General features: G+C 44.1%; 1 protein-coding gene across 1 annotated transcript in view; it reads left to right on the top strand.

Annotated features, from left to right (window-relative positions):
* grin2da (glutamate receptor, ionotropic, N-methyl D-aspartate 2D, a) overlaps positions 1 to 24,380 on the top strand; it is an 82,368-nt gene that overhangs the window by 7,007 nt on the left and 50,981 nt on the right. Inside the window, exons 5-8 of the mRNA XM_026300283.1 lie at positions 3,573 to 3,760; positions 7,240 to 7,320; positions 13,600 to 13,628; positions 19,037 to 19,058. Of these exons, the coding sequence (XP_026156068.1) occupies positions 3,573 to 3,760; positions 7,240 to 7,320; positions 13,600 to 13,628; positions 19,037 to 19,058 (320 nt within the window). The remainder of the gene's footprint in view (positions 1 to 3,572; positions 3,761 to 7,239; positions 7,321 to 13,599; positions 13,629 to 19,036; positions 19,059 to 24,380) is intronic.

Raw genomic sequence — 24,380 nt, 5'->3', positions numbered from 1 at the left:
ATGCTAAGGTCTAAGGGAGGAGATGTTGGAAAATCCTCTTCCCTGTTTTTGTTTGGATGTAACAAATTTGCTGCAAATTCTCAACTGATTATTTTTAAAGGTCCAGCACGTTCTGCAAATGTCAGGTGAAACTTTAAAGTGCAATAACATATCGGTGCTAAAATGAGTCACCCGGGGACCAAACAGCTGCTGAACTATTAATGAATGTGCTTCACTAAAATATCCCCTGCCAACACTAATAAACAGGGGTCAGTGATGCACACAACATGTTCCCTAAGGATGGGGGCTTTTTTTTTCCCACTGAAATGTTGTTCCCCAGGTGTTGTGTTCCCAGATCCAAGGTCAGAATCATCCATCTAGACACTAATACATGAGCATATGTCCTTGGAAGAAAAAAAAAGCTCATTGCTTCTGTATTTTCCGTCCTGCCACCTTGGAGCTTCGTGTTTTATTTCACTAAAGCTGTTATTGATTCCTCTTATCTCAAACACCTTTACTGTGCATTACCTGGTGGCATTTTTGATCTGGAGTTATACTTCTGCAAAGATGCACGTTTACCTCTCTTTAGACATATTAGGAGAAGGTACCTGACCTTAACATAGGTAACTGTAGGTCATGCAGACTTTGAGAGGACAACATCAGATTTGATTTGGACACCTAAAGTCTATGTAAGAACTAAAATCCTCTTACGTACTGTGGAGACAAGCGCTCCAGATGTTTCGAGGTGAAGTATCTTATGGCTATGTTCAGTGCAGGAGCTTACAAACACGAATGTGAAGCAGCATCACGGACACATCAGATCTGGCTGCAGCTGCTCTACATTCTTGTTTGATTCCAGATTTGTGGTTCGTGAGTCCTCGGGTTTTGACTTTACAGTGCGCTGCCCCCTGCCTGCTTTTCATTATTGTGCAGGGTTGCTCACACCTCGTCACCAAGCTGTCTTTGGAAATGCTGCCGATGCGGTTGCGTACCGGTTTCTGCTAACCAACTAAAGGGTATCTATAGAAGCATCATGGTGCAGGCTCAGTGCTGTTTTCGTGAACTGAAGCTGAGCGTATGCCGAGATCTCCTCTCACACACATCCTCGCTCTTCATGTTGGAGGCATTGATTAGGTTTGGTTCAGCCGTGTCTGTGCTGTGGTGTGAGCGTATTGCAGACGGTCTCCCACTGAGCCTTTTCTTTATTGCTGCTCCTACATCTCCACCTCTCAACTGTTTCTTTGCTCCTGTTCTTCTCTTATTGTACATTAGCATGTTTCACAAGCAGACAGTACCTGGACGTGAACAATCTCTGTTTCATTTACACCTGAAATTGAAATAAGCCTCCAGTGCCCCCAATGTTCCTCTGCTTTTACAAGCACAGAGAATGCAAAATTATTAATCATATGTGTTTTTTTATTAATAATCCCAGAGGCACCAGGGGGCCTGTAGTGCTGCATGGACCATTTATTTTGCTTCAAAGCTTGCCTTCACCAATTAGCATACCGCAGGCATCAGCTGATGATCCTCATCTCAGTGCTGTGATTGTGGGTGAGACAGCAGGCATGTCTGAACCTCTCATCATTACAGCAAATGCACAACAAGTCAAGCAGTGCAACACAAACTGCTTGGGAGCTTTTTCTTTACTTTTTCGTTCAAACTGGTTTGTTAGGAAAGTGTCAGGATGCAGCTCTGATCTTCTGCTGACGTGGTTTTGATGATTTAACATCCAGCACCTCTTTATACAGATGTGGTTTCTTATATCACTCATGTAGGTTTGTATTTCTTCAAAGAATATACAAGGAGTGAGTATGATTGATCAGGCGATCAGTACTGGCTTTCTACTTTTGGATACGATCAGTGCTAAAGGATCAATCAGAGAGATATCTGCATTTGATCTAAACCTCTAAACTGTGCACAGTTCTCATGCACAGCTGCTCAACCAGCATCTACTTGTATCTGCAAACAGCAGCTTTTTAAAAACACGAAGGAGCAACAGAGCAAACTGTAAACTGTGATATAGTCTTACCTTTAACGCTGTTAGATCCACATGATTCATTTAGCAAACACCTGCCTCAGGTTTTAGTCTGATATTGGGTTAATTCTGCTTTGGCAGCTGCTGCAGCTGAGCAGTGAGAGAGACACCAAAACAACAGGCTGAAAGAAGCTAAAGTGCTTTATAGAGCTTTTCACGTTTTATCTGTTGTTAATATAAAGGTCGTGGTTAATGCAGCTAATGCAAGGGTGGAAAATAACATGCACAGAAATAATTAGTATAAAATTCAAGAGCATCCTGTTTGTTTGTCTGCTGAAGGATAATAGTTTTTTTTTTTTTTCAATGCTCAGTGGACACTTATCATTTTTCCCCTGGATGCTGATGTGATTGAGCTCTGTCACAATATAATATGAAGAGCCACGGGGCCTAAAGGGAAAGTTTCCTTCCAAAATGAGATGTCCAGTGTTTGAAAAATGAGACACCCTCACTAACCAAGTGATTGATGGCACAGAAATGATGACAGATTACGGCTCTTTCCGAAAAACGGCGGAAAGCGGGGAACTCGGCTCTCTCTTTCCAGGACGAGATGAGGAAAACACTTTGACACATGTAATGGCAGATAAATAAACCCCGACTGCTCAGATGTGATGGATAAGGACTCAGTGTGGACCTCATGATGACCCCTGTCCAAACTGCTGTGAGCAGAGCAGGAGGGATCAGCTTCATCTCGCCGTGTTCTCTGTCCAGAGCAGCAAATCACACACTTCTACATCCTTTCTCACTCTCTTGTAGTTTCATGTTTTTTATTCTCACTTTGTCTTTTTAATCTTGCCCCCCCCCCCTTCAGTTCCCCCTGTTTAATAATGCATGAAGGGGAAATGCAAGCAAACCAAAAGGCACCATTTTTATTTTTACAGCACAGTTCACTGTTAAAAAAATACAGCAAAGCATTAACGTGTATGTGCTCAGAGTGATTTGATGTATAAGTGAATATAATCCATGATTGTGAAGGAAAAATGAAATGGTGTTAAGGGACCAAGCAGAAACAAGCAGAGTAAAAAAAAGAAAGTGTTTCTGTTTTTTCTCCACATCAATTATCACTTTTTCCTCCTCGCTCATGTTTCTCTCCTCTTCATTATTCCCTCTCATCATCCTCGGTTCCTCATCCTCCTTTCCCCACTTCCCTCCTCTCCGTCCTCCTTTATAACCTTAGATTTTTTTCTTACACACTTCGTTTCCTCGTTTTTCTGGTCTCCTTCCCTCCCCTGGTTATTTTTTCTTCCTCAGTCCTATATTTATTAATTTCTTTCTTCCTTCTGTGCTTTTCCTTTTTCTTCTCTTTTTGTACCTCCTTTCCTCCTTTTGCCCTCATTTCCTACTGTCTACTGTCACTACACTCTTCCTCTTTTGTTAATTGATTCACGCTACACTCTCACAGTTTTTGCACCCCCCCTTCTACTTCTCATTTCCCTCCTAATATCCATCCTGCTCCACTTTTCACCTGTGATCCAACCTTCGTTATCTCCTCCTCGTTTCCTTTCCTTCCTTGCTGAATACATCCCTTCATTTACTGTGTCCCTCTCACCCTGACCCTCAGGTCCGTCTGCTGTACTGTTCCCTGGAGGAGGCCGAGCTGGTTTTCCGGGCAGCCTGGGCGGCGGGTCAGGCCGGGCCCAGTCACATGTGGTTCGCTGTGGGACCTGCTCTGTCTGGTTTGGGTCTGGAGGGGTTGCCCAAGGCCTTGTTCGCCATCCGACCACAGGGCTGGAGGGATGAACCTCGCAGGTATGGACAGAGAAAAAAGGCTTTCAAATTCCAAGGGTTCTGGTCTGTGTCTAGTCTGTAGGACTCAAACAGGGTCTCAGCCAGAGGAGACTTCAGACCTGTGAAGATATTAAAATATGTTAATGCATAGTGAGATTGCCTTTTACTAATACGACACCTCATATATGTGTCACTAAGGAGAACAGGATGTGCCTTAATTAACGTGAGCTTTTAGCCAGGGTGCCCATGTGACAATTGCAGGATACACTTAAAAATATAAATAAAATAAAAATATATGAAGTCAACAAACCAATTAACTCAATTTACATTTGAATTTAGTCAATTACTGAGCAGCGTTTGTCTCAGTGAAGTGCTACAATAAAAACATGACTCTTTAAAACGTTGCTGCCTTTGTGATGATGGTACGTTGCACATGTTTGACGTTTACTCGGATCAGTTGAATTGAGGGTATAGATTTATTGAGCAGCAGCAGTGGAAGCAACAGTGAACCTCATGGCTTCTCTCCTGTTTGAGGATCAGTGGGAAAATCAAGATTTTGCCCATGTTTCACAGCTACATGACCGTTGGTCTGTTCAGGGTCTGTTCTGCATGATCTGCAGGGACGACCAGGTTTCACTACAGGGATCGTTCAGTTCTGAATCAAATCTGAATAGACTGAGCAAGTGAATCCAGGTGAAAGGTACAATGCCTTAATGGTTTAAATTCATTAGATGGATGTTAGAAAACATTTCATTGGAGACTAATGCAGAGCGGAGACAAATGTAAAATGGCTTTGCCTTTGGCAATGTGAAATCAGTTTTATCAAAGTTGGTGTCTTGAATCCTTTGAGATCCAAGAGTCCTCCCAGCTTTCCGAGGAGCATTCTGAATGTACCCGACGTCCACACCTGTGAAATTAATGTGCACGGTTGGAGGAAAGTGAGCAGGCTCCCAGGCTAGAAGGTCATGGTTCATTGTGAAACACAGGACTGGGGCTGGACATGTAGAAATATGACACAGATGGGTCCCTGTGAAGACGTGACAGAGGCTCATCCTGCCTCACTTTGAACCTGCGGTGCGTTCACTGCACCTCAGAGCTGAAGTTCACAGTTGTATTTTAATTTCACTCTGACTGTGAAAGTACCCAAAAAACCTACAACTGTCAGTCCCTTGGACTTTATGATGTTTTGCTCCTCAGACCTTTAAGAACTAAAGTTAGTCCAACATGAAATATTACCAGGACGTGGTCTGCAAATGCTAACAAGAAGGAAAATACCTGAGTTTATGGAAGGAACTAAACATCCCAGACATGAATAACTCTGTCAGCTGAGGAAGGTCCACAAGCTGCAGGAGTATTACTTGGATTGGAGTATTTTTACAGTGGGTTTTACTACTATTACTTTACTAAGAGATCTTAAAACCTTTTCACCAGATTTTGGTGAGGATCACCTGAATGCACTATGACACGAGAGACCAGCTCACACTTGAGTCATTGGACACTGAGGGACCCAAAGGACACGGGATCTGTACCCTCCAAATTCCTGAAATAAAACATTTGGACTGGATCTGCCTGCTGGTGGTTTTGCAGTGTAGGTGTGTGCTGTAGCTGCAGTCTGCTCTGTGCTGCAGTGGTTTATTGCTGCTGTTGCTGCTGATGGACTCTCCAGAGAGCCTTTACAGACACTAAAAAAATGAGGCTTATGATTTGGACCAATAGCTTTTGTGAACATATTAAAGAAACGGCTCCCTACTCGCTGTGAGGAGAACAGAGTCTTGCCCCACTGAACCACTAACAGCTTTTTCAAATCACATGTGAAATTAAATTCAACCTTGTTAACTGATTCATCATATCATAACATGCAATAGAAGAGTTTGATTTATACCACAACTTCATTATTTCCTGGAAAGTAGCTTATTTTTTGTTAGTGGTTAGCACTGCTGCCTCACAGCAAGAAGGTTCCTGGTTTGAAACCCATCAGGGGCCTTTCTGTGTGGAGTCTGCATGTTCTCCCTGTGCTTGTGTGGGTTTTCTCCAGGTCCTCTGGTTTCCTCCCACAGTCCAAAAACATGTATGTCAGGTTGATTGGTGACTCTAAATTGCCCATAGGAGTGAGTGTGAGTGTGTGAGGTTGTTTGTCTCTATGTGGCCCTGTGATGGACTGGGGACCTGTCCAGGGTGGACCCCTGCCTTTCACCCAGAGAGAGCTGGGATAGGCTCCAGCTGATCCCTGGGACCCTGGTTAGGACTAAGGGGGTCTAGATGATGGATGGATGAGCAGAGCCTGTGTCCTGGACATGGCCATGGATTAGTCCCTGTGACGAGGACCGAATTTGTGACTGCTCAGATTTATGTGTGGATCATTTTTGAACTTTTGAACCGTTCAGCTGAGCTTCCTCACTTCATGTCCTGGCCCGCCAGCTTGTTTGAAGTGGTAATACAGTGAATAAAGGAAGCAAGACTCCTTCAAAATGCTTTATTCCCATCATTGAGTAGGGTTTGCTGCCTTCCTGGGGCAGGCCTTATCAGCAGGACTATGGCTAGAACCTATTGTTCAGTGTTTTCAGACATGATAAATGTTAGCTTCCTGTAGAACAAGATGTCTGGTGTTTGTATTTCAGTGGTGAGGTATAAATCAGTGTTTTTCTTTAAGGAGCAGTGCATTTCAAATATTCTCTTGTTGCTGTGAGAACATCCTGCAGATCAAAGTCTGATCTGGTGTTAAACTGTAACAGACTGTTGAGATTTATGTGCTGGAATGAAGCAGCTTGTCTACCTGCACAGGGCGGCTTTTCTAACCTGGCACTGGTACCTGAGTTCTGCATGGATGCACCATTTACTCCTGCAGCTGCCTCCACCACTCCAGCATCCTCATCAGCTGAAGCTGTTGAGATGTTTGACCCCCACAGACTCAAATATTCATGTGAGTCTGTGCTTCTTGTTGCAAAAAGCCCTGAATCACTGAGAATTAGAGCATGTAGGAAATCAGAAGTGTTGTGATTGGTGCAAAAACAACAACACACCTTTCTGAAACGCAGCATCGATTCAATGATGAGTCCAGTTTTAACCTGATGACTGAGACATTTTGGTTTTTACTTTTTTAGCTTTAATTCATCACTTGCCATGTGCAGAGAGGTGCAGACTCTCCACACTCAAACCTCTTTTACAGAGACCACACAGTGTTTCAGTCAGTGGAGATATAATCATTTTTCATTTTGCTCAACTTTCACATAATGGAAACTGTCACATTGGGTGATCTTTAGAGTTCTGCCCAGTTCAGCTTAAACTTATAGACAGGGGGATTTCATTCATTTTTCTCCATACGTTCAGCTCTATTAAGTGTGAGCCCTGCTGCATTTTCACTGTGACTGCAGTCATTCAAGCAGCGACTACAGTCTTTCACCCTGTCAGTGTGTCCCTCCTGTATTTCCCTGGACCTCAGCAGTGTCAGAAAAGCCCTTTGAATGTCTCTGTCTCACATTGTTCTCTCCCTGATCCTGCAGGCGCATCGCCAAGGGCGTCTCCGTGCTCACCCACGGGGCGATGGCTCTGCGGAGGGACCAGGGGGCCACCAGCCGGTCGCAGTATGCCGGCAACTGCCAGAGCGACGGCAACCACACCCACCGGGTGCCAGACAGGATCAGGTGAGGGGGGCGAACAGGCGTCTGACGAACAGCTCGGAGCTGTGGAGCTGAAACGGGAAAGTGAATAGTGACCAGCAGCTGTGAGGAAGCTGCAGAAAGCTGAGTCACTGTGGCCCGAAACACGACTGCTCTGCTTCTGTCCTGACGCTTTACAGCTGAAACTCTACACGGTGGGCGGCGATGCAAAGCTGGATTTATTGTTTCTCATCTTGCGTTTGCCAATTCCACACACCCAGAGAGTTGATTACTGTGCACCGGGCTCGAGGTCAAACCCCAAAGGTTAAACTAACTTTGCACTTTTACATGTCTCACGACGACAGCACCTTGACACTGAAAGAATATTGATCTAGCTGCTCAGCAGGTCTGTTTAGGGTCACATTCAGCTCAGGCCTCAACGCAGACAGTGTGTTCTCACGCTAATTAAAGGGCACTTTCCTACGCTTTGCTTCTCTGTTTAACATACACCAGGTGTGTTGGTTCCACACAGGAGCTAAAGATCCCAAATGCTAACAAAAACATAAATATCATGCCTTTAAAGGATGTCGCACAAATATGTGAGGCCAGCGTGCAGCAGATTAGACCATTTAAACTCATAAAAACCAAATGTAATGGTGTGTTTGGGTGGAATTTGTCCACTTGTCAGGAAGTTGAACAGGCAACAAAATAGTAAAACCAGCTGGAAACTTGGAAACAGGAAATCATCACTGGCTCACAGTGACAAAATTCATCCAAAAGGGGTTTTTGAGCTGACAAAGCTCCAGCTGGGATTGAGATTGGATTCGGCAGTTGTATCCAAGATCAGACTGCAGGGTTGATATTTTGTCACATCACGACATATTTTAAATGCAGACTGTCCTGGAGTCAGACCCTGAACTGGAACAGAGCAAATATTCATCCACAAATTGGTGCAACCTGAACCAGAAGCTGCTCAGTTCACCTCTCAGTTCACTGGTATAAACCCAGGAAGGACCATGTAACAGATTCAAGCTTTACCTCTACATTTTAGACAATTTGCCCATCACACCCAGAAGGACTTTAAGTGTGTGGAGGGAAAATGAGCAGAGGAGCAGGACAGCACAAGTCTAACTTTGACTGCATGCTTGATTGACTGCTGCTGCTCTTTGGCAAAATCCCCTTTGGGAACTGCTGGAGATGGTTTAGCTTTATTTTATTTTTTTTCAGCTGTCAGGGTTACAGGAGCTGTCTGCTAACCTGCTGCTCAACTGGCCCCGGAGACTTGTGTTCAAATTCACTAATGCAGTTCTGTACTGAATGCCACTCACACATTAATTGTCAGCAGGAGACATGTAGAATATGTGCATGGGGGTAGATTTGTACATTAGGTTCCATTAAGTCTGCCTGCAGGAAAGTGAAATGCCAACACAACAGCTCAAAACTATCTGGGATTTGTATTTGCATTTTAAAGGAAACGGCAGAGGCTAAAATTGGTAACTTTCTTTGTTGTGCATCAGCTAATGGTGATTTTCTGTGGTAGAGCTGCCTCAGTACATGTGGAATGAATCTATATTGAGTATTTGAGCTTCCTTGATGCACAAAAACGTGCGATATGTTGGTATCAAGTTGATTCGGTCGTCTTCTCTACATATTAAGCTGCTGATAGCACAGAGTTCGAGATAACCTAGTCTTGTCGGTGTAGGTCAGTATGTGGGGGAAGTGTCGAGGCCAGTGACTGTGATTGAGAACTGTTGTGTCAGTATCAGCCTTTAGCCTGCAGTAAATATGCAGACTTGGATGAATGAATCCTGCTAAAGAATCTGCAGAAAACAAGCAGTTTTTGTTGCAAATCTGTGAAAATGTCAGCGACTGATTATTTACCATGAGAAAAATGTTCTCACTTACTGAAACTAATGAACGTTGTTGAACAGGGAGAGTTTGGACACCACCGGAGGAGTTTGAAAGTGGTTTTGTAGTCTGTGTTATGGGCTGCAAAGACCACGGCACCATGCAGAGTGAGTGAGAGCACAGCTGAACTCTTTTTCTCCAGACCCCCACAATTTTCACTCAAATTGGAACTTTTTATTTACATAACAGGTTGTTGCTTTTATTTGAGGAGCCCAGAGAGACCTGTTGGCCTTCTGCTTTTTTATTTCTTTAGAGGGGCAGCTGCTCAGGTGGGACGACATGTTGACTGGTAACTGTATAAGCTTGTGGTTCGATATGATAGTGTCAGAAAAATCCTCCCTGCACAGAGAATAAATTGGACAGATGGATGGGTGCTGCAGGACGCCTGCCTGAGCCCTAATGAAGTGTGGAGGTTCATTTTAAACTCTGCTAAATATTTCATCCCCTTCAGAAACTGGCTTTTGAAAGCTCAAATCAGCGGTAGGCCTGTCTGTCACGCCGACAGGTGTCGGCATGAATGGAGCTCGAACACGTGAAGCACATTTTACTTCACCGTTCACGTGTATCTGCGTCTGATTGCATGAATTTAACTTTTCAGTCACTAGATAGAGATTTGCAGGGATATGACATGGTGCTGAATATATTATTGAGTTATAGTTGTGTTACAGGCAGATCGTAGCCAACAAGTGGACTTTGCATCAGACTCTGAGACCGTTCACATTCATCCATCAGCCTGACCGGCACACCTGTTCTCCACTGTACCTCCAACCAGAGTACACACTACGCCTTGTGCTGGTACTGAGGGTTGGCAGTGGGAGCGATGTGGAAGTTGCTCCCAGCGAGTCTGTGCTGAAGCAACGGTGGAGAAGTGGAAAATGCTGCAGGAGTTTGAGAAGTTTTTATTGACATCTTGGCACAGTCGTGACTCTGGAGTACAGTTAGAATCCAATGTGCCTGCTCTGAATTCAGCCTGTTCTCTTTTTTCCTAAACTACTGCCAAGGAGTCGTCTTCTAAATTCTGATTTTAACTCCACAGAACACTTGTTATTACGGCAATAACTCCAACATCCAACCCCCCCCCCCGCTTCACTGTTAAACCCCATGCTGCTCTCTTTGTTTTGGATAAACTGAGTTTGAATGAAAGGTAGTTCTTCAATCCTTGTGCCTTTCCAGTCCGTGACATCCTGTTTTAGACTGAAGAAGTAAAGCTCAGAGTGTGTTGATGACTGTAGCTGCACACCTGCCAGCAGAGCTCCCCTGTCTGTACACAGTGAGTGGGAAGCCGAGCAAATAGATGCTCCGCAAATCTCTTGGATAATGAATCATTAAGAGACGTTAAAACCAAATAGATGTCATTCATTAGCGATTTGTGGACTTTTGAGTTTGACGTACTGGGATCAGAGGATGACGCTGCACTCTACCCAACACTACAGCACAGACATGATTCATATTCATACAGAAAATGTGGTGGAGAGTTAAAAACATCCTCACACCGGAGGAGCCTTTCGAGACAATACACATTTCAGCCGTTTTGCTTCCTAACAGCCTCCATTAGCGAGTCTTTCTGTGTTCTGACAGCTGAGGCAGATGTGTGTTTAACTAAAAAGACATAAAACACCAGCGTAACTACATGATCGCGTTCACTAAGAAGCCAACCAGCTGCTCACATGTGCAGACAGAAGAAAAGGAGGGAACGTGTGTGAGGACTAGCAAGATGGGAAATGTGTGAGATGGAAGTCTGGCAGGCGGAGCTGGAGGATTGTTGAGAGCGACTGGATGGACGATGGAGATGAGGGGAGACGGGGGCAGAGATGACAATGAGTTGGCTTTCTGCTTGGGAATCATGTTGCAGCTTCCAGCCATCAGATTGTGAACAGCAGCAGCACAATGTGTGAGCACAGCCAACGCAGCAATGACATTCAGATCTACCTCGGCGCTGTACAGCAGAGTGCAGCTCAACACCGGCACATGTCACGTTAAACGGATGCGTCGCTGATCTCAGGTCAGCCTCCTGTGTGTTTGTGACCTTCCCTCTGTGTGACCTGTGACACCACGAGGACTAAAACCTTCCTCAGTGATCAGCAGGAAGTCCAGTGCTCGTCCACTACAGCTCGTCTGTCGTCAAGAGGGAGTTGGTGTTAAACCGAACGACAATGGATGTGACACTGGGATGCAACAGGCGCAATGCACCCTGGGTGTTGTAGGATTTTTCAGCTTGGGAGCTTTTGGAACAAGATGTCCTTTTTCAGTGTGTTCTGCAGTCACAGGACATTAAGAACATTTTTTTTAACTATCTTCTGTTAAATGATCGTGTGTGAAGCAGTGGATTATTATTTCTTTCAGTACAATTTTCCAAAATGCTTGAAATAGCCGACTGCATCACATACTGAGGCTACGGGACAAAACAATAGGACACTGAAACAACTTCAGGGTACAAGCCCCAAAACTATGAGGACAGTCGCTGCTAAAATATATGTGTTGTTATGGTTAGGAAGAAAAACTCCCTGGTTAAATTCAGACACAGAAAGATGTGGTTAGGTTTAGGTTTTGATATCACAGTGATAGAAGATGCCCTGAGAGTGAGAACACCCTAAAATACTATGTTCAGGTTTTTCCAATGAAATTATTTCCATTCAGAACTACTCCCCTTTCCATTCTGAGCCCACAGTCACACCCCGATGTGAACGATCAGAGCTTCTTCACTCATCGGACCTGCAGTGGAAGGAAGAGAGACGGGGGGTTAAGGAGATTTTAATGCCTCCAGACAACTGAGACACTAAGTAAAAGGCACCGGTGTGGACTGACGAGGAGGATCAGACAGGAACAAGACAGCAAGACAGAAGGAGCCGAGCAGGACAGCCTAGACGTGGTTCCTGGATAATAGCACGAGGACATCTTCTATATCTTTTGCTGTCATTTGTATTTTAAATTAGCATATTTTTAATTCTTGGTGGAAATATAGAAATAATTTACATGTGTAACTGCAGGAAGAAAGACATTGAGTCTTAATTATAAAACTGAAAATATTTCTTTCACTTTGATGAAACTAAAGAGGAGAAAAGAGTAAAGGAGTCGACACGAGAGAGAGAGAGAGGATCACTGACGGAAACAGGAGGTGGCGAGGAGGAAAAAGAGGAAGAGGAGAGATGTAAGGATGCCCGGGAGTGACGAAGAGGAGAAGCAGGATGAAGTGAAGGCAGAAAGATGTGGAGGAGGAGAGTCAGACTGTCACCTTAAACCCTCAGGGGGAGCGGAGGAGCGTCACACCGCCCACTCTGTCTGTCTCACTGTTCTAATCACCACCCGACGGTCAGCTCCAGTAGCCGCACTCATTCAGGAAAACCAGAGCAGCATTCACACCCTCTGTGCTCTCCAACGCTTCCACATTCGTATCTCCCAGCTCTCTGTTTATTTCTGATGGTGCCTCCGCCTACGTTGACCGAGCAGGATGGTTGTTTTCTGTTTCGACTAAATGAAAATATTCACACTTTAAGCCACAGTGCGTCTAAAAATACTGATGAGAAATGAGAAGCAGAGGATGTTAAGTCACTGATTGATTTCATCCTAAACAGGACATAACTCATGGCACAGGTAGACAGACAGACAGGACTACATCCTGTTACTGAGCCTTTTCTCGTCTGTCAGTCTTTCCTTCACTCTCTTTCACACCTTCCCTCGTTTCTCATTAACGTCTGCTGGTCATCCTCCTACCTGTCACCTTTCCTGCCTGGTCCAGACTTGAGTCCCCCTCTCTTTCTCTCTCCTGGCTCACCCATGCATTCACTTTCTTTGTTTTCCTCATTGGATGAGACACCCGTCCTCCCTTTTTCCTTATACTTTCAGTGTTGTTCCCTCTTCTGGCATCAACCTGATCCTGATCATCAGCGTCTGTCCTGTCTCTCTTTTGTTTCAGCGTAGTCGTTTGTTACCATGGACAGATGATGAAAGATAGAAATGGTCGTCTTTGGGGGGGGGTGGCAGTGTTTTCATCAAGAAGTGATAAGAAAAGTTCCCAGACGGTCGGTCCAAAATAGCCCTGGGGTAGTTGAACATGGTCCAAAATGTGCTTGACCCTAACACATTAAACTGGAGAGAAGAACCAGCCCTGGCAGCGACACCGTTTAACGAGCAGCAGAGGTTAACACAGACTGTGGACTGAGGGCTCGGCCACCTGGACCTCAACGATGTTTTGGCCCCTAAATGTCTCTTATTGAAAGTGAGTTATAATAAGCCGCACAAACAAACTATAGGGTTGTTTTAGTTTCTGTGAGGACAGTCTGGTACTTTCAGTGACGGGGACACTAAGAGTCTGGAGGTTTTTTCCCCTCACTGAGCAGCTGTGGTGTCTTTTTTAAGTCACAGCTGTGAGGCCACCAGCAGAACCCGTCACAGCAGGGATGCTGGACGTGGTCAGATGTAAAACGTTCACCCCGTCGAGGTCAGGGCAGCTTCGTTGTTCCTCCTAACAAATGTACTCAGGAGTTATCGGTCTTTAACTCTTTCCACCCCAGTGGTCCCAGTGCTGGACCCAGGCTCTTTGTCAATAGCATCTGACTTGCTGGTTGCCCAGTACTGCACGTTTGCTCTCCGAAGCCACCCAGTAGCTAAAATAATTGATAGTATTGTATTGTTGTGCCTGATTTACATTGCATCACATTTAATGGAGCTGCAGTTCAGTAGCATCAGACCTTTAAGGCTGTTTTCACGGTCTGATTTTGAATTGGAAGGTTTTTAAATTTGTTTTTTAGTCTTCTTAGTCTCGGTCTGGCCTTGGGATGGAGGCAGGGAGTTTTGTTGTATTTTTAACTTCTCCCCAAAAAAGAAAAACCCAGGTGTTTTCTGTGAGATACAATTTACCATATGGGTATTTTATCAAAGGAGTGGTGAAGTACTTCATTTTTGGATGTTGTGAGAGACATCTCCTTAGACACACAGTCTGATCAGGTTTAAACTGCTGCAGCAGGAAAGTGGAGTAGCAGGGTCTCCTTAACTCACTGCAGCTTGTCCAGGCCCAGCAGGACTCTGTGCTCCAGAGGCCTCCTCTGATTCTTACCTGTGTGACTGGTGCAAAATGTGTAACTCTGAAGAGCCGACTCCGAAACCTGATGTTCCCAGTCGGTATCTCGGCTCAGGAGTAGGCAGAGGTAGCTGCCAGCCATCTGTCTTTCCCTGCTCTGTGAAGTCTCTGTGTGGCTGTCAGCACTGACCCATCATGTTGTGCCTCTCTCCTTAAACATACATGAGGCGCGTCCCCCCGGGAGTCGAGTTAAACTCACATGACTCGTGTCCTCAACAATCAGGATAATGTATTGAGAAGGTAGGAGCAGACGGGAGGGCAGGCTGAGGATGAGTCGGCTAATATGAGCTCGGGGATTTGGAAAAAAAAGGAGGGTTGACTTTGCTGTGGAATTACACCAGGTTTTGTTAAGGGCTCAGACTGGGTTATGGTGCTTGTTCCCCCATCGGACCGATTATGTGATGAGGTTCCAAAATACGTGCAGCTCAGTTTTCCTGCCGCACAATTACACATGTGATGATATGGAATATCAATTACCTTTGTGTTTGAGTTGGGTATTTATAGCCCATACATTAGGTGACCTTTGTTTGTTCTGGCTGAACCTAATTTAATTTATCCCCCTGCTGTTGTACACACGGCATAAAAAAAGACTGATGCTGCTAATTAACCTTTTTCACAGAAAAACTAATCCTGTTCTGGGCTTCGTTTCACAGAGTTACCTCTTCAGATTCTTCCCTGTTTAATCTGAGTGTTTAATTTAATCTGATTTTCAGTTCCTTTATGTGTGTGAATATTAGTCTGCGTCCAATGTGGGTTAACAGGTTCAGATTCTCTCTGTGTTACGTACACACTGAAAGAGTTGTTGAGCCAGTCGTTTCTCCTCTTTGTTCGGGCCATGAAGTGAAGTTCGGAGCGTGGTTCCTATGTAAGAGAGGGGGGACGAAATCCTTGTGCCGTGCCTAAATGTATTTCAGAGTTCAGCTGAAGCTAACCAAGGGATTCACCGAATCCAGTGGGTTCCTTCCATGTTAGAGCCTTTTGGAAAGAAAATTCACTCTTCTGGAGTCCCTGGAGAGAGTGTGGCTGCTGATCTAATGTACGGTGGAGAGAAAGTAATACTAGAAGGGAATTTCATTCTAAAAAGTCTGAAATGCATTTTGCACAGAAAGAGGGACTGTACATTCAAAGCCCCGTCTCGTACACTGGAGTGTTTTCTGAGAGAAGACCAAAACCCTTTGCGGTGCACGTACAGGCAGGGTAAAACAGACTTACCGCAATCTGAAAATCTTTCAACGAAACTGTTTAATAATGAGTAAAAACATAGACTGGAAGAAGATCGATATGAAGAAACTACCTCTGAGGAACACATGAAGTGGCTTGGTGCACAAATATGAGCAAGCACAGCAGAGAAGAAAAAGGGAATGAGATTAGATTTATTGAACTGTGGGAGAGACGTCCATCAAAACACTGCAGCTGTGCAAGATGAGGATCTGTGCACCCCACAGACTCTTTCAGTGGATTGTATTTGCATTAGTGGTATCTTAAAAAACCATCTGAAGCAAAGAAAAACTCCAGTGCAATTGAAAGCCCTGTATTTGAAGGTAAAAGGACGTGAGAGACTATGCTGCAGTAGATCAAAGCTGCACCAAGTCAGTCTGACATCTGTGATTATAACAGACAAGATCCTTCATTTCTTCTCTCGTATCAGTTTGACTCTCGCGTGGGAGCAGATGTTTGCATGTTTTTATACGTCTTCTTCGTGCTGTCTCCGTCCACAGACGTCTGTATTGCCATGGGTGAGTAAGGGAAGGCAGGATTTATCAATTTATTGATTTATTGGCTTATTTATTCAATCACCCATTAGCTGGGTCAGTTATCTTATGTGTCTTTCAGCTCTTGACTCAGTCTCTTATTTAACTATCTGCCCAGTCCATCAGTTTCTTTCCCTCCATCTCTTCTGTTCATACATTTATTTCCTCCATCTTCCCTCCACTTCTGTGTCTGTAGCATTTTTTCATTCCTTCCTTTTTCCTTATTAAATTAACCCTCTCTCTCCTCCGTCCGTCCCCTTATCTGCTCTGCTCTCCTGCCCATCTTTGTCTCCCATCTTGGCTCCTGCGGGGGGGGAACCACGGTCACAAAGGCATCTGATGTGTAGTTTGCATGTCAATTGGATAATTGGATTCAGATGCATAAGAGATGCAGAAGGAAAAGGAAGGAGAGAAGATGGGACAGAGAAAAAGAGCAGCCACATCCAGCCGGAGTCTCACCTGCAGTGTTTCACCATCTGCTGCCCTTTTACACCTGTGTCACCTACATGCAGCCTGACAGCAGACTGAAAAGATGCATTTGGACTTTTTCAATCAACAAGTCCTTCTCCCTGTGTCTTCTGACCCATTCATCCACCCAACCTAAGGTGGACTTTGGACTTTATTTACTGTCACCTCACATAATTACTATTTCCCCTCTCAGTCTCCTCGGTGTAACTCGTCTGTGGTCGTAATGTGACATGCAGCACTTTTCAGTCACGTTCATTTCACACCGGTGTGACCCCACGCTGTGAGCAGCTGACTTTGACCCACCTGTGGAGCGAGGAGGACAAAAAGACGCCTTCTCCACGAGGGGCTATCAGAAAGACAGAATTTAATCAGTGAAAAATCACGGTGCTCGTTTGGCTCCTTCTTTCTGCAGCCGGAGACTAGATGAAAGGTAGTTTGGGCTGCATGTGAAATTAGCAATTGTCACTAACAGCCAGTGCATCTCCTCTGGCTCTGTGACTTTTGTTGCCTGAAAGCTGTCAGCGCTGTCACACACACACACACACACACACACACACACACACACACACACACACACACACCCCTCTGGTATCCTTGCTGCGACCTGTCCTACCAGTGCTAATGAAGGCACTCACATCAGTGTGATGATGGAAGTGAAGTGCTAATATGAATGTTTGTGTGTGCGTGTGTGCGTGCAGAGATGTGTGTCTAATACAAGAGCTGTCACTCCTGCTTAGAAACATGCAAATGGAGCTGTAAAGGGAACATTAAATTCCTCCCCAATGTTGTTTGATGTTGAAATAGCGTCTCCTCTCCGCCCAGTGCTCCCTTCCTGCTCCCCTCCTTGTTCTTTCCTCCCCCACCATCCTTCTCTTTAATTGTCACTCTCCTTGTCCTGTCTCTCCATCACTCTGTGGTTCCTCCATCTCTCTCCTCCCATTTTCTAGCTCTTCTTCTCGCCTTCAGCTTCTCCTGCCCTTCCCCTTCGTCCGTCTCATTTTCTTCCCCCTCTCTTCTCCCTCTACTTCCTGTCATCTTTCTCCCCGTCTTGTCTTTCATTCACAGATTCCTTTATCCTCTTCTTTGTAGATTTCCTTTTTCTTCCTTTGCTCCCCACCTCGCTCCATTTCAGGTAACCTGTTCTGTAATCATGCAAATTATAACTAGTTCAGACATTTTATTCTGTTCTGTTTTTAGATGTGGTATTATTTCACTTTTGTTGAATGCTTCAGTTAGCTATGTTGAGCTGTTACCATCCGCTAAAGTCAGAGTTTTATTACAGTTTACATGTTTAAATTGTCTAAGAAGCTGGAAGTCGTTTTAATCTACATTAATTACACGTCTCCATCTGTCTTCGTCGCGTCCCTGTTAGGACGCAGCATGGGCAATGTACAGCATTCACAAATCCACGTGTAACGTCGCCATGACAACCCTGCTGGGACGAGCGATGGCAGGAGAGAGACAGATTGATAGACTCGGGTAGAGAGCCGATAAAGAGGGAGAAAGGAAATATGTGAAAGACAAAAAAAAAAAAAATGGTAGTTGAGGGATCTAGAAGGGAAATGAAGGGAAATGAGAGTGTAGAGGGAAGAGGAGGAAATGGCTTTGAGAACAGAATAGCAGGCTGAATATAGAGTCTTTCCACTGATACTGCATCTTATTTCATCCTGTTTGGGGGGAAAATAAACACTTTAACCTTTGCTACAAGAATTAAGGCCCTGCCTGGTGAAACGTTCGTCTCGTTTGTCTGCAGGATTCTTTTTTTTTTTATCCTTTATCTCTGCACAGCCTCCTGCTGTGAGACAGCGGTGAACTGTGCATCTGTGATTGCATTGATTATATTTCAGTCTTACAAACTTTCACTGCCCAACTTTGAAGATTTTCTGTCCGTGCATAAGAAGCACAACCTCACGCTTTATGTTGAAAGTTCATGGAGAAACAAACAAAGGGGAGATGTGTGTGGAGATGCAGCAGCTGTCGATCTGATGACAGAGTGTGGAGGATGAGATTCTTCTCACCCACTAAAATCTCCTTCTAGTTTCCTTTCAGCAAACAGCAGATCCTGCAGCAAAACCAACCTTAGGGTTTTGTTTTAATTGGTGGGGTTTGCTGAGCCTGACGTCACGGTGACCCTCTTTTCAAACCACCTTCTTCGGTCTTTACCGTCCCCAGAAAAACACACAAAGAGCCTGAGCAGAGGTGGATGTTTGTTCATGATTAAAGCCGAACACAGACTTTTAAGTATTTGAGTGTCCACAGCCTGAAGGCATCAGCAGCGTGCTCCTTTGCAGGCAGGGATACTCTCAGGAAAAACCGTGTGTATCAGCAAAGTATCAGAACTTATTAATGAGTGTCTCAGCCCCGTGATGACTCAGAACAGTGAGAAAGTAAGAGCTCGCCAACCTTTTCATGTCTCACCCGACCACACACCGTCTCTTATTTGTACCAACACACCAGGATCTGCTTTGATCAGCGCCGACTCATTCGTTGGACAGAGATAAAACATCCTCAGTCACACGGTTTCATTTCATTAGTGGACCAGTGTCGGACAAAGAGGTGTGTTAGTACTTTTCAGAAATAACCCCTTTTACAGTGAGCTAACTGTGATTCTGGATGTATGTGCAGTCACTGCCATTCTTCAGTTGCTCTGTAGTTATAGTTTTAGTCAAATAGCAGCAAAGCTCCAAGGACCAGTGTCAGGCTACTGGTAATTCTATTGTAGTGGCCGTATCTGCACAATGCTCATATCTGTGAACGCAGCACAGATTCGATGCTGTCGGCTCCCGTCAAAGATTCCTGCAGCAATTCAGGCTGCTCCAGACTTGACAGTCCACTTCACAACATCTTAAAATGTCCCACAATGAGTCTGGCAATGATTTATGAATATTAAAGAGCCACATGTAGCCCAGTTAAATCACTCACAGCAGATCCTGTGCTGCTCTCGTCTCTGAGTCACTGTGGCCTTTACGTCTCTATCAGGCTGCTCCCTCCCTCTGCTCCTCATGGTCACAAGCTGCTCATTTGTGCTGTGTGGTTCAGCCAGTGTGTGTGTGTGTGTGTGTGTGTGTGTGTGTGTGTGTGCGCGTGCGTGCCATAGCATGAAATACAACCATTATTCTCCACCATGTGCGAGCAGAGCAGCTCTACCGGCGTGTTCCACAGACCCACAGCAGCTCTGTCATAGAAAGTGATGAATTATGAATCAGCTCAATCAATATCAGTGAGTGGGGGGACTGAGAGGAAAGAGGGAGGGTTGTTCATCCCATTGAGTATATTGTGCACAGGGCTTTTATTTTTTTATGTTGTCATTCATTCATCCGGTCATCTATTTGTTTAGGTTTCACAGTGGCAGGGGAAATGGAGAGAATTAAAAAGTGGAAGCCTAATCAGCTGTATCTGTTGTATGAGGAAACCACAGGAGGAGTCAGAGAGATGGAAAGAGACGTGTGTTAAACATCCAAACAGGTGGACAAAGCCAAACATGACTGAGATGACAATACAGTTGGTGCTGCACATGCACAGATGTTGGCAAAGCCTCAGTTCCTTGAAGGCGTCTGGAAAACACCAATTCCAGTTTCCACTCCGAGTTAAGCCTCAGTCTCATCACAACATTAAAGCACCACGTCCTGCCCACCGTCGCATCAATGAGCGAGCAGCCAGCACAGAATCAGTCAATCCAATGGACCTCAGGGAGCAATTCTTACATTAAGTCAGCATCATATATCCAGAAACACAGTAACTCTGAAATGGAAGCACGTTTTCTAGATCTGCAACGTTTCTCTTTGCTGCAAAATGTGTGTGAGACACACACGTCACCCCCTCAGAAGTCAGTGCTCTGCTCTGTGGTGGGTCAGGGCTCATCTGTTTCCTGAGTCACCAGATTAAAAACCCACTTTTTCAAAATACAACCATGCGAGTAGTTCGTAAGCTCTGATTTCCTTAAGGGCAGCTCTTTGTTAACGAAGTACAGAGTGTTCCCCTTGTCCTTCATCTGGAGGAGATGCACTTTTAAAGATGTTTGATAACGTTTTGCTCAGTGTTTTGAAGTGTCTTGTTCCTGTTTGTGAGAAAATAGCTGAATGAGTAATGGATGTCCTGTACCGCTGCTTCCTGAGTATTTTAGTAGTTATTTTAGTCAACATGCTTTTATTGTGAAGGGGCAGCGTGAAACGTTTTATTCCGTTTTTTATTTTTCATGATCCTGTCCAGTGTATTTGTGTTTTAAGTGGCGAGATGTGTTTGTGGGGAGGTTTTGCAGTTAGCAGACAGTAAGAAATGAATTCAGTATTTTGCAAAATCATCCCAGACCAGGCTGCAGCAGGTATTTCACCTTCACACATCATTAATCAGACTTTAACCGTGTTGCTCTTTTGGAGGGAAAACCACTGCAGTAGTTTTATATGTGCAAGACAAAATGTGAGAAATATGCTTTAGCTTTTTTGTCTTGTGTATTTTCCACTCAGTCACATTTAGCCTGTGTCTTTTCTTTAATATGATGCTGCACTTTGATTAAAACGTTACGTCAGGTTTTAAGAAATATCTTTGGTGAACACTTTGCTAAATGAGTTTTTTCTTTTTTCCTTAAAACATATTATATTTTCTTAAAATAAAACATGCCAATAAAACAGAGAGGAAGAAAAGAGGATAGAAAGATGAAGGGAGATGCAGAATAAATGCTGACAAATCCCAGACTTTCATTACACGAAACTTGAAATGGCTCTTGATCATTGGAGCTAACTCGTCCGTCTCTCTCCCTCCTTTTCTGTCTTTCTTTCTTTTCATCTTTTCCTCTTTAAATCTCTCCCACTCACTTCACTTTTGAAGAAGTTGTCATGGTTACACAAAAAGCTTTCCTGTAACAGGCGGCAAAGAGGCTGACTGTTTCCGCTGATGGAAAATCACACACACACACACACACACACACACACACACACACACGAGGCAGCGAGATCTTTTGTGCTTATTAGAGCAGGACTGTAAACCATTAGCACACACTCCATCTCTGACAGAGCTCCAGGCACACACACACACACACACACACACACACACACACACACACACACACACACATCTTTTCCAGTCCCTCTGAATGGATCCTTTTATCTGTCTGTCTCTACATCCAACTTCAGTATGAACGGATGAATCTCTACACCAGCCAGATTTCTCCTCTGCTGCTGCAGCACATCCATCAGGGGTTTTTAGTGAATTGAAATGTATTGAATTAGAAATGATGAATGGAAATGGAGATATCTTGCCTTTATTAATTGCTTGCGGGGAGATTTTTCATAGCTTCCTTGTATTAATGAACATTTCACTTTCTGACATGAAGAAATATAAAGTGTTTTGATGTTTGCAGCCAGAGGTTCCCACTAGTTTTGTGGATGTGGGTTGAGAATAAATTTGCTCTTTTTGCACTTTACACATTTTTGCTGGAACTGCATATCTGTTCAGCATTTCCGGCAATAATAGTAATAAAACCCTGCCCAGACCTGCTGACTCTCCTCTGTAGTCCTGTCCAGTAAGACAAAACAAAAAGGCAGAGCAGATTTTGTCTTATTTTGAAATCATAACAACAAACGAGGAGTCTGAATCCTGCAGCAGTGTGTGTTTTTTTTGTAATGAAATTTCAAGTATCTGCAGTCATGACAGCTCCACACACTTGTAGTTGCCAGGCTGAGATGGCATTCAGTGTGATTGGTCAGAAAAAAATCACTACAGCGAGGCGAGCGGGCCAATGGCAGAGCAATGAGGTGACAGGCTTATCACCAAGTGAGAGCTCTGCTAGGTGAGAAACACTGAGGCCAGAAAACTGAGGACGGAAAACGTTATTCCACATCGGGTCATCGGGAGAAAATCTAAAGGCTCCTAAAGCTTCATTAATCTTCATTTAGTTACCAACAGTAAATCAACATGCCTCTAACGCCAGTGGGCTTGTTCGTGGGGACACACTAGAAGAATGAGCTGTGACTAAAGCATGTTTTAGTTTAGCTCTGTCTCTCATCAAGCCCGACAGACAAGGATGGGAAGAGTTAAATCCAGCAGTGTACATTCAGACGTTGCTTAAACATAGAGCGAAGCCTGGAATAAACCTGGATAAATCCTGTGACTAAGAGTAAAGACAGTAAACAACACACTGGTTTTTAGACGGGGACAGAAACTAAAGGAAAAAGCTCAGAGTTTGGTGGAAATGACTGTAGATGAGAATCTTCATATTTCACATGATGTTATCTGCACAGCTTGACCCAGTCCAGCGTCAGTGGTGATGCTCAAAGCATATTGAGAACTGGCTCGATGGTTGTGTAATATGCAGCAGGCGTATTGGAGGAAATGGGAGGATTTAGGTTTCAGGCAGTAAATAATGATTACAGTGAAGATGAGTTCAGGTTGTAGGAAAAGGTTTTTATTGTTGTTAAAAAAGGTGAACATCATCTGCTGGACTGTTGTATCCCTAATTTCCACAAATTTTCCAAAATAGTTCAGATTTCCATGTTGAGCCATGTTCATAGTTAACTGTCTGACTTCAACTTCAGGGGTTTAGATCTCATTTTGTCTCTGGGCTACTTTGAGCTTGAACAGATGGAGGTCTGGGTAAATGTTTTCCTGAGAATGAAAAGGTGGATTTACTGGGGTGGGCAGAGTTCCACCCTCCGTTTATCCCTGAATTATTCCTTTTAAACTCTGTTGAACCTGAATCCAACCACTGCTTTTCCTCGTCTTTTTCTCTCTCTCCCTCTCCTGTTGTAATTTGTAATATCAATATTTTCCCCACTGCGCAAATTAATAAAGCAGGTACTTAAATCCACAGGGAACATCTCGCCCCCCCAACCACCCCCACCTGTTTGGTGCATGGCTGTCACGTTTCCACTGGACTCACTGATTAAATCCAGCTCTGCCTCAGCTCTGCTGTTGTGTAGCTATAAAACAGACAGTGCAGCATCTTCGTCCTCCCTGCCTTCACAGGACTTTACCCCCCGGTGCAATTTAAACTAATAATATATATATAATATAATGATTAATGTCAGTTCTGCTACCACAATGAATTAGCAGCTATTTATTTTAACATGAGGAGAGATCTGTCTAAATATAATGAAATGTTATTCCAGGAGTTGGCAACGACTTATCCAGATAAATATACCAACAATCAGCAGAATTGTTTCTGTGAAATCTGCTATTTCAGTTCTCAATAGCCGCTGACTGCTAGAACACAAACAGAGATCAATAGACATGAAAGAGTAAGAAAGGGCTTGTGATTGAGTAGAGTTTCCAGATATGTTCTTCCTGTGGCTGAAACAGTGATTTGGTAGGAATCATTAGTGAGAACACACCAGACCATAAAGGAATAAAACACAAACAACAACAAAACAAGAAATGCAGAAAGAGGCTGAATATTTAGTGGGACGCACAGAATAAAACCCACAAAGATATGAAAGCTTTGTGCGGAAAATGTCACCAACATAAAAAAAGACAACAGTTTTAAAATGAAGCAGCTTTTATTAACCGAGACGCTCACTGAGGTTTTGAACCTTGGAGATTTCTCTAAAATAAACCCTGTTCCAAAGCCAGTGTTATTGCTTTTGTTGGAGGTTTCAGTCTTTGATTCATTCCTATAACAAAATGTTTCAGGGTCATTGAAACTATGCATTTAAAATCAGGAGTGTATTACCTGCAGAGTGAATCAGCTTTATGCAGCGGAGCCTGCTGTTCTCTCTGTCTGACATAAAAAGTGAAGTAATGAACACATAAGTATACCAACAGTAAGGTCTATCACCGGGTGTGTTAAACACACTCTGACATGTATTCCTTGGGTTTTTTCTCGGTGTGTGTGCGGCGGCTCCTGTCCC

This window comes from Mastacembelus armatus, chromosome 11 (assembly GCF_900324485.2).
Source record: "Mastacembelus armatus chromosome 11, fMasArm1.2, whole genome shotgun sequence".
Classification (NCBI taxonomy): domain Eukaryota; kingdom Metazoa; phylum Chordata; class Actinopteri; order Synbranchiformes; family Mastacembelidae; genus Mastacembelus; species Mastacembelus armatus.
The sequence above is the reverse complement of the archived record's forward strand: the minus strand, read 5'-3'. Positions and strand labels throughout refer to the sequence as shown.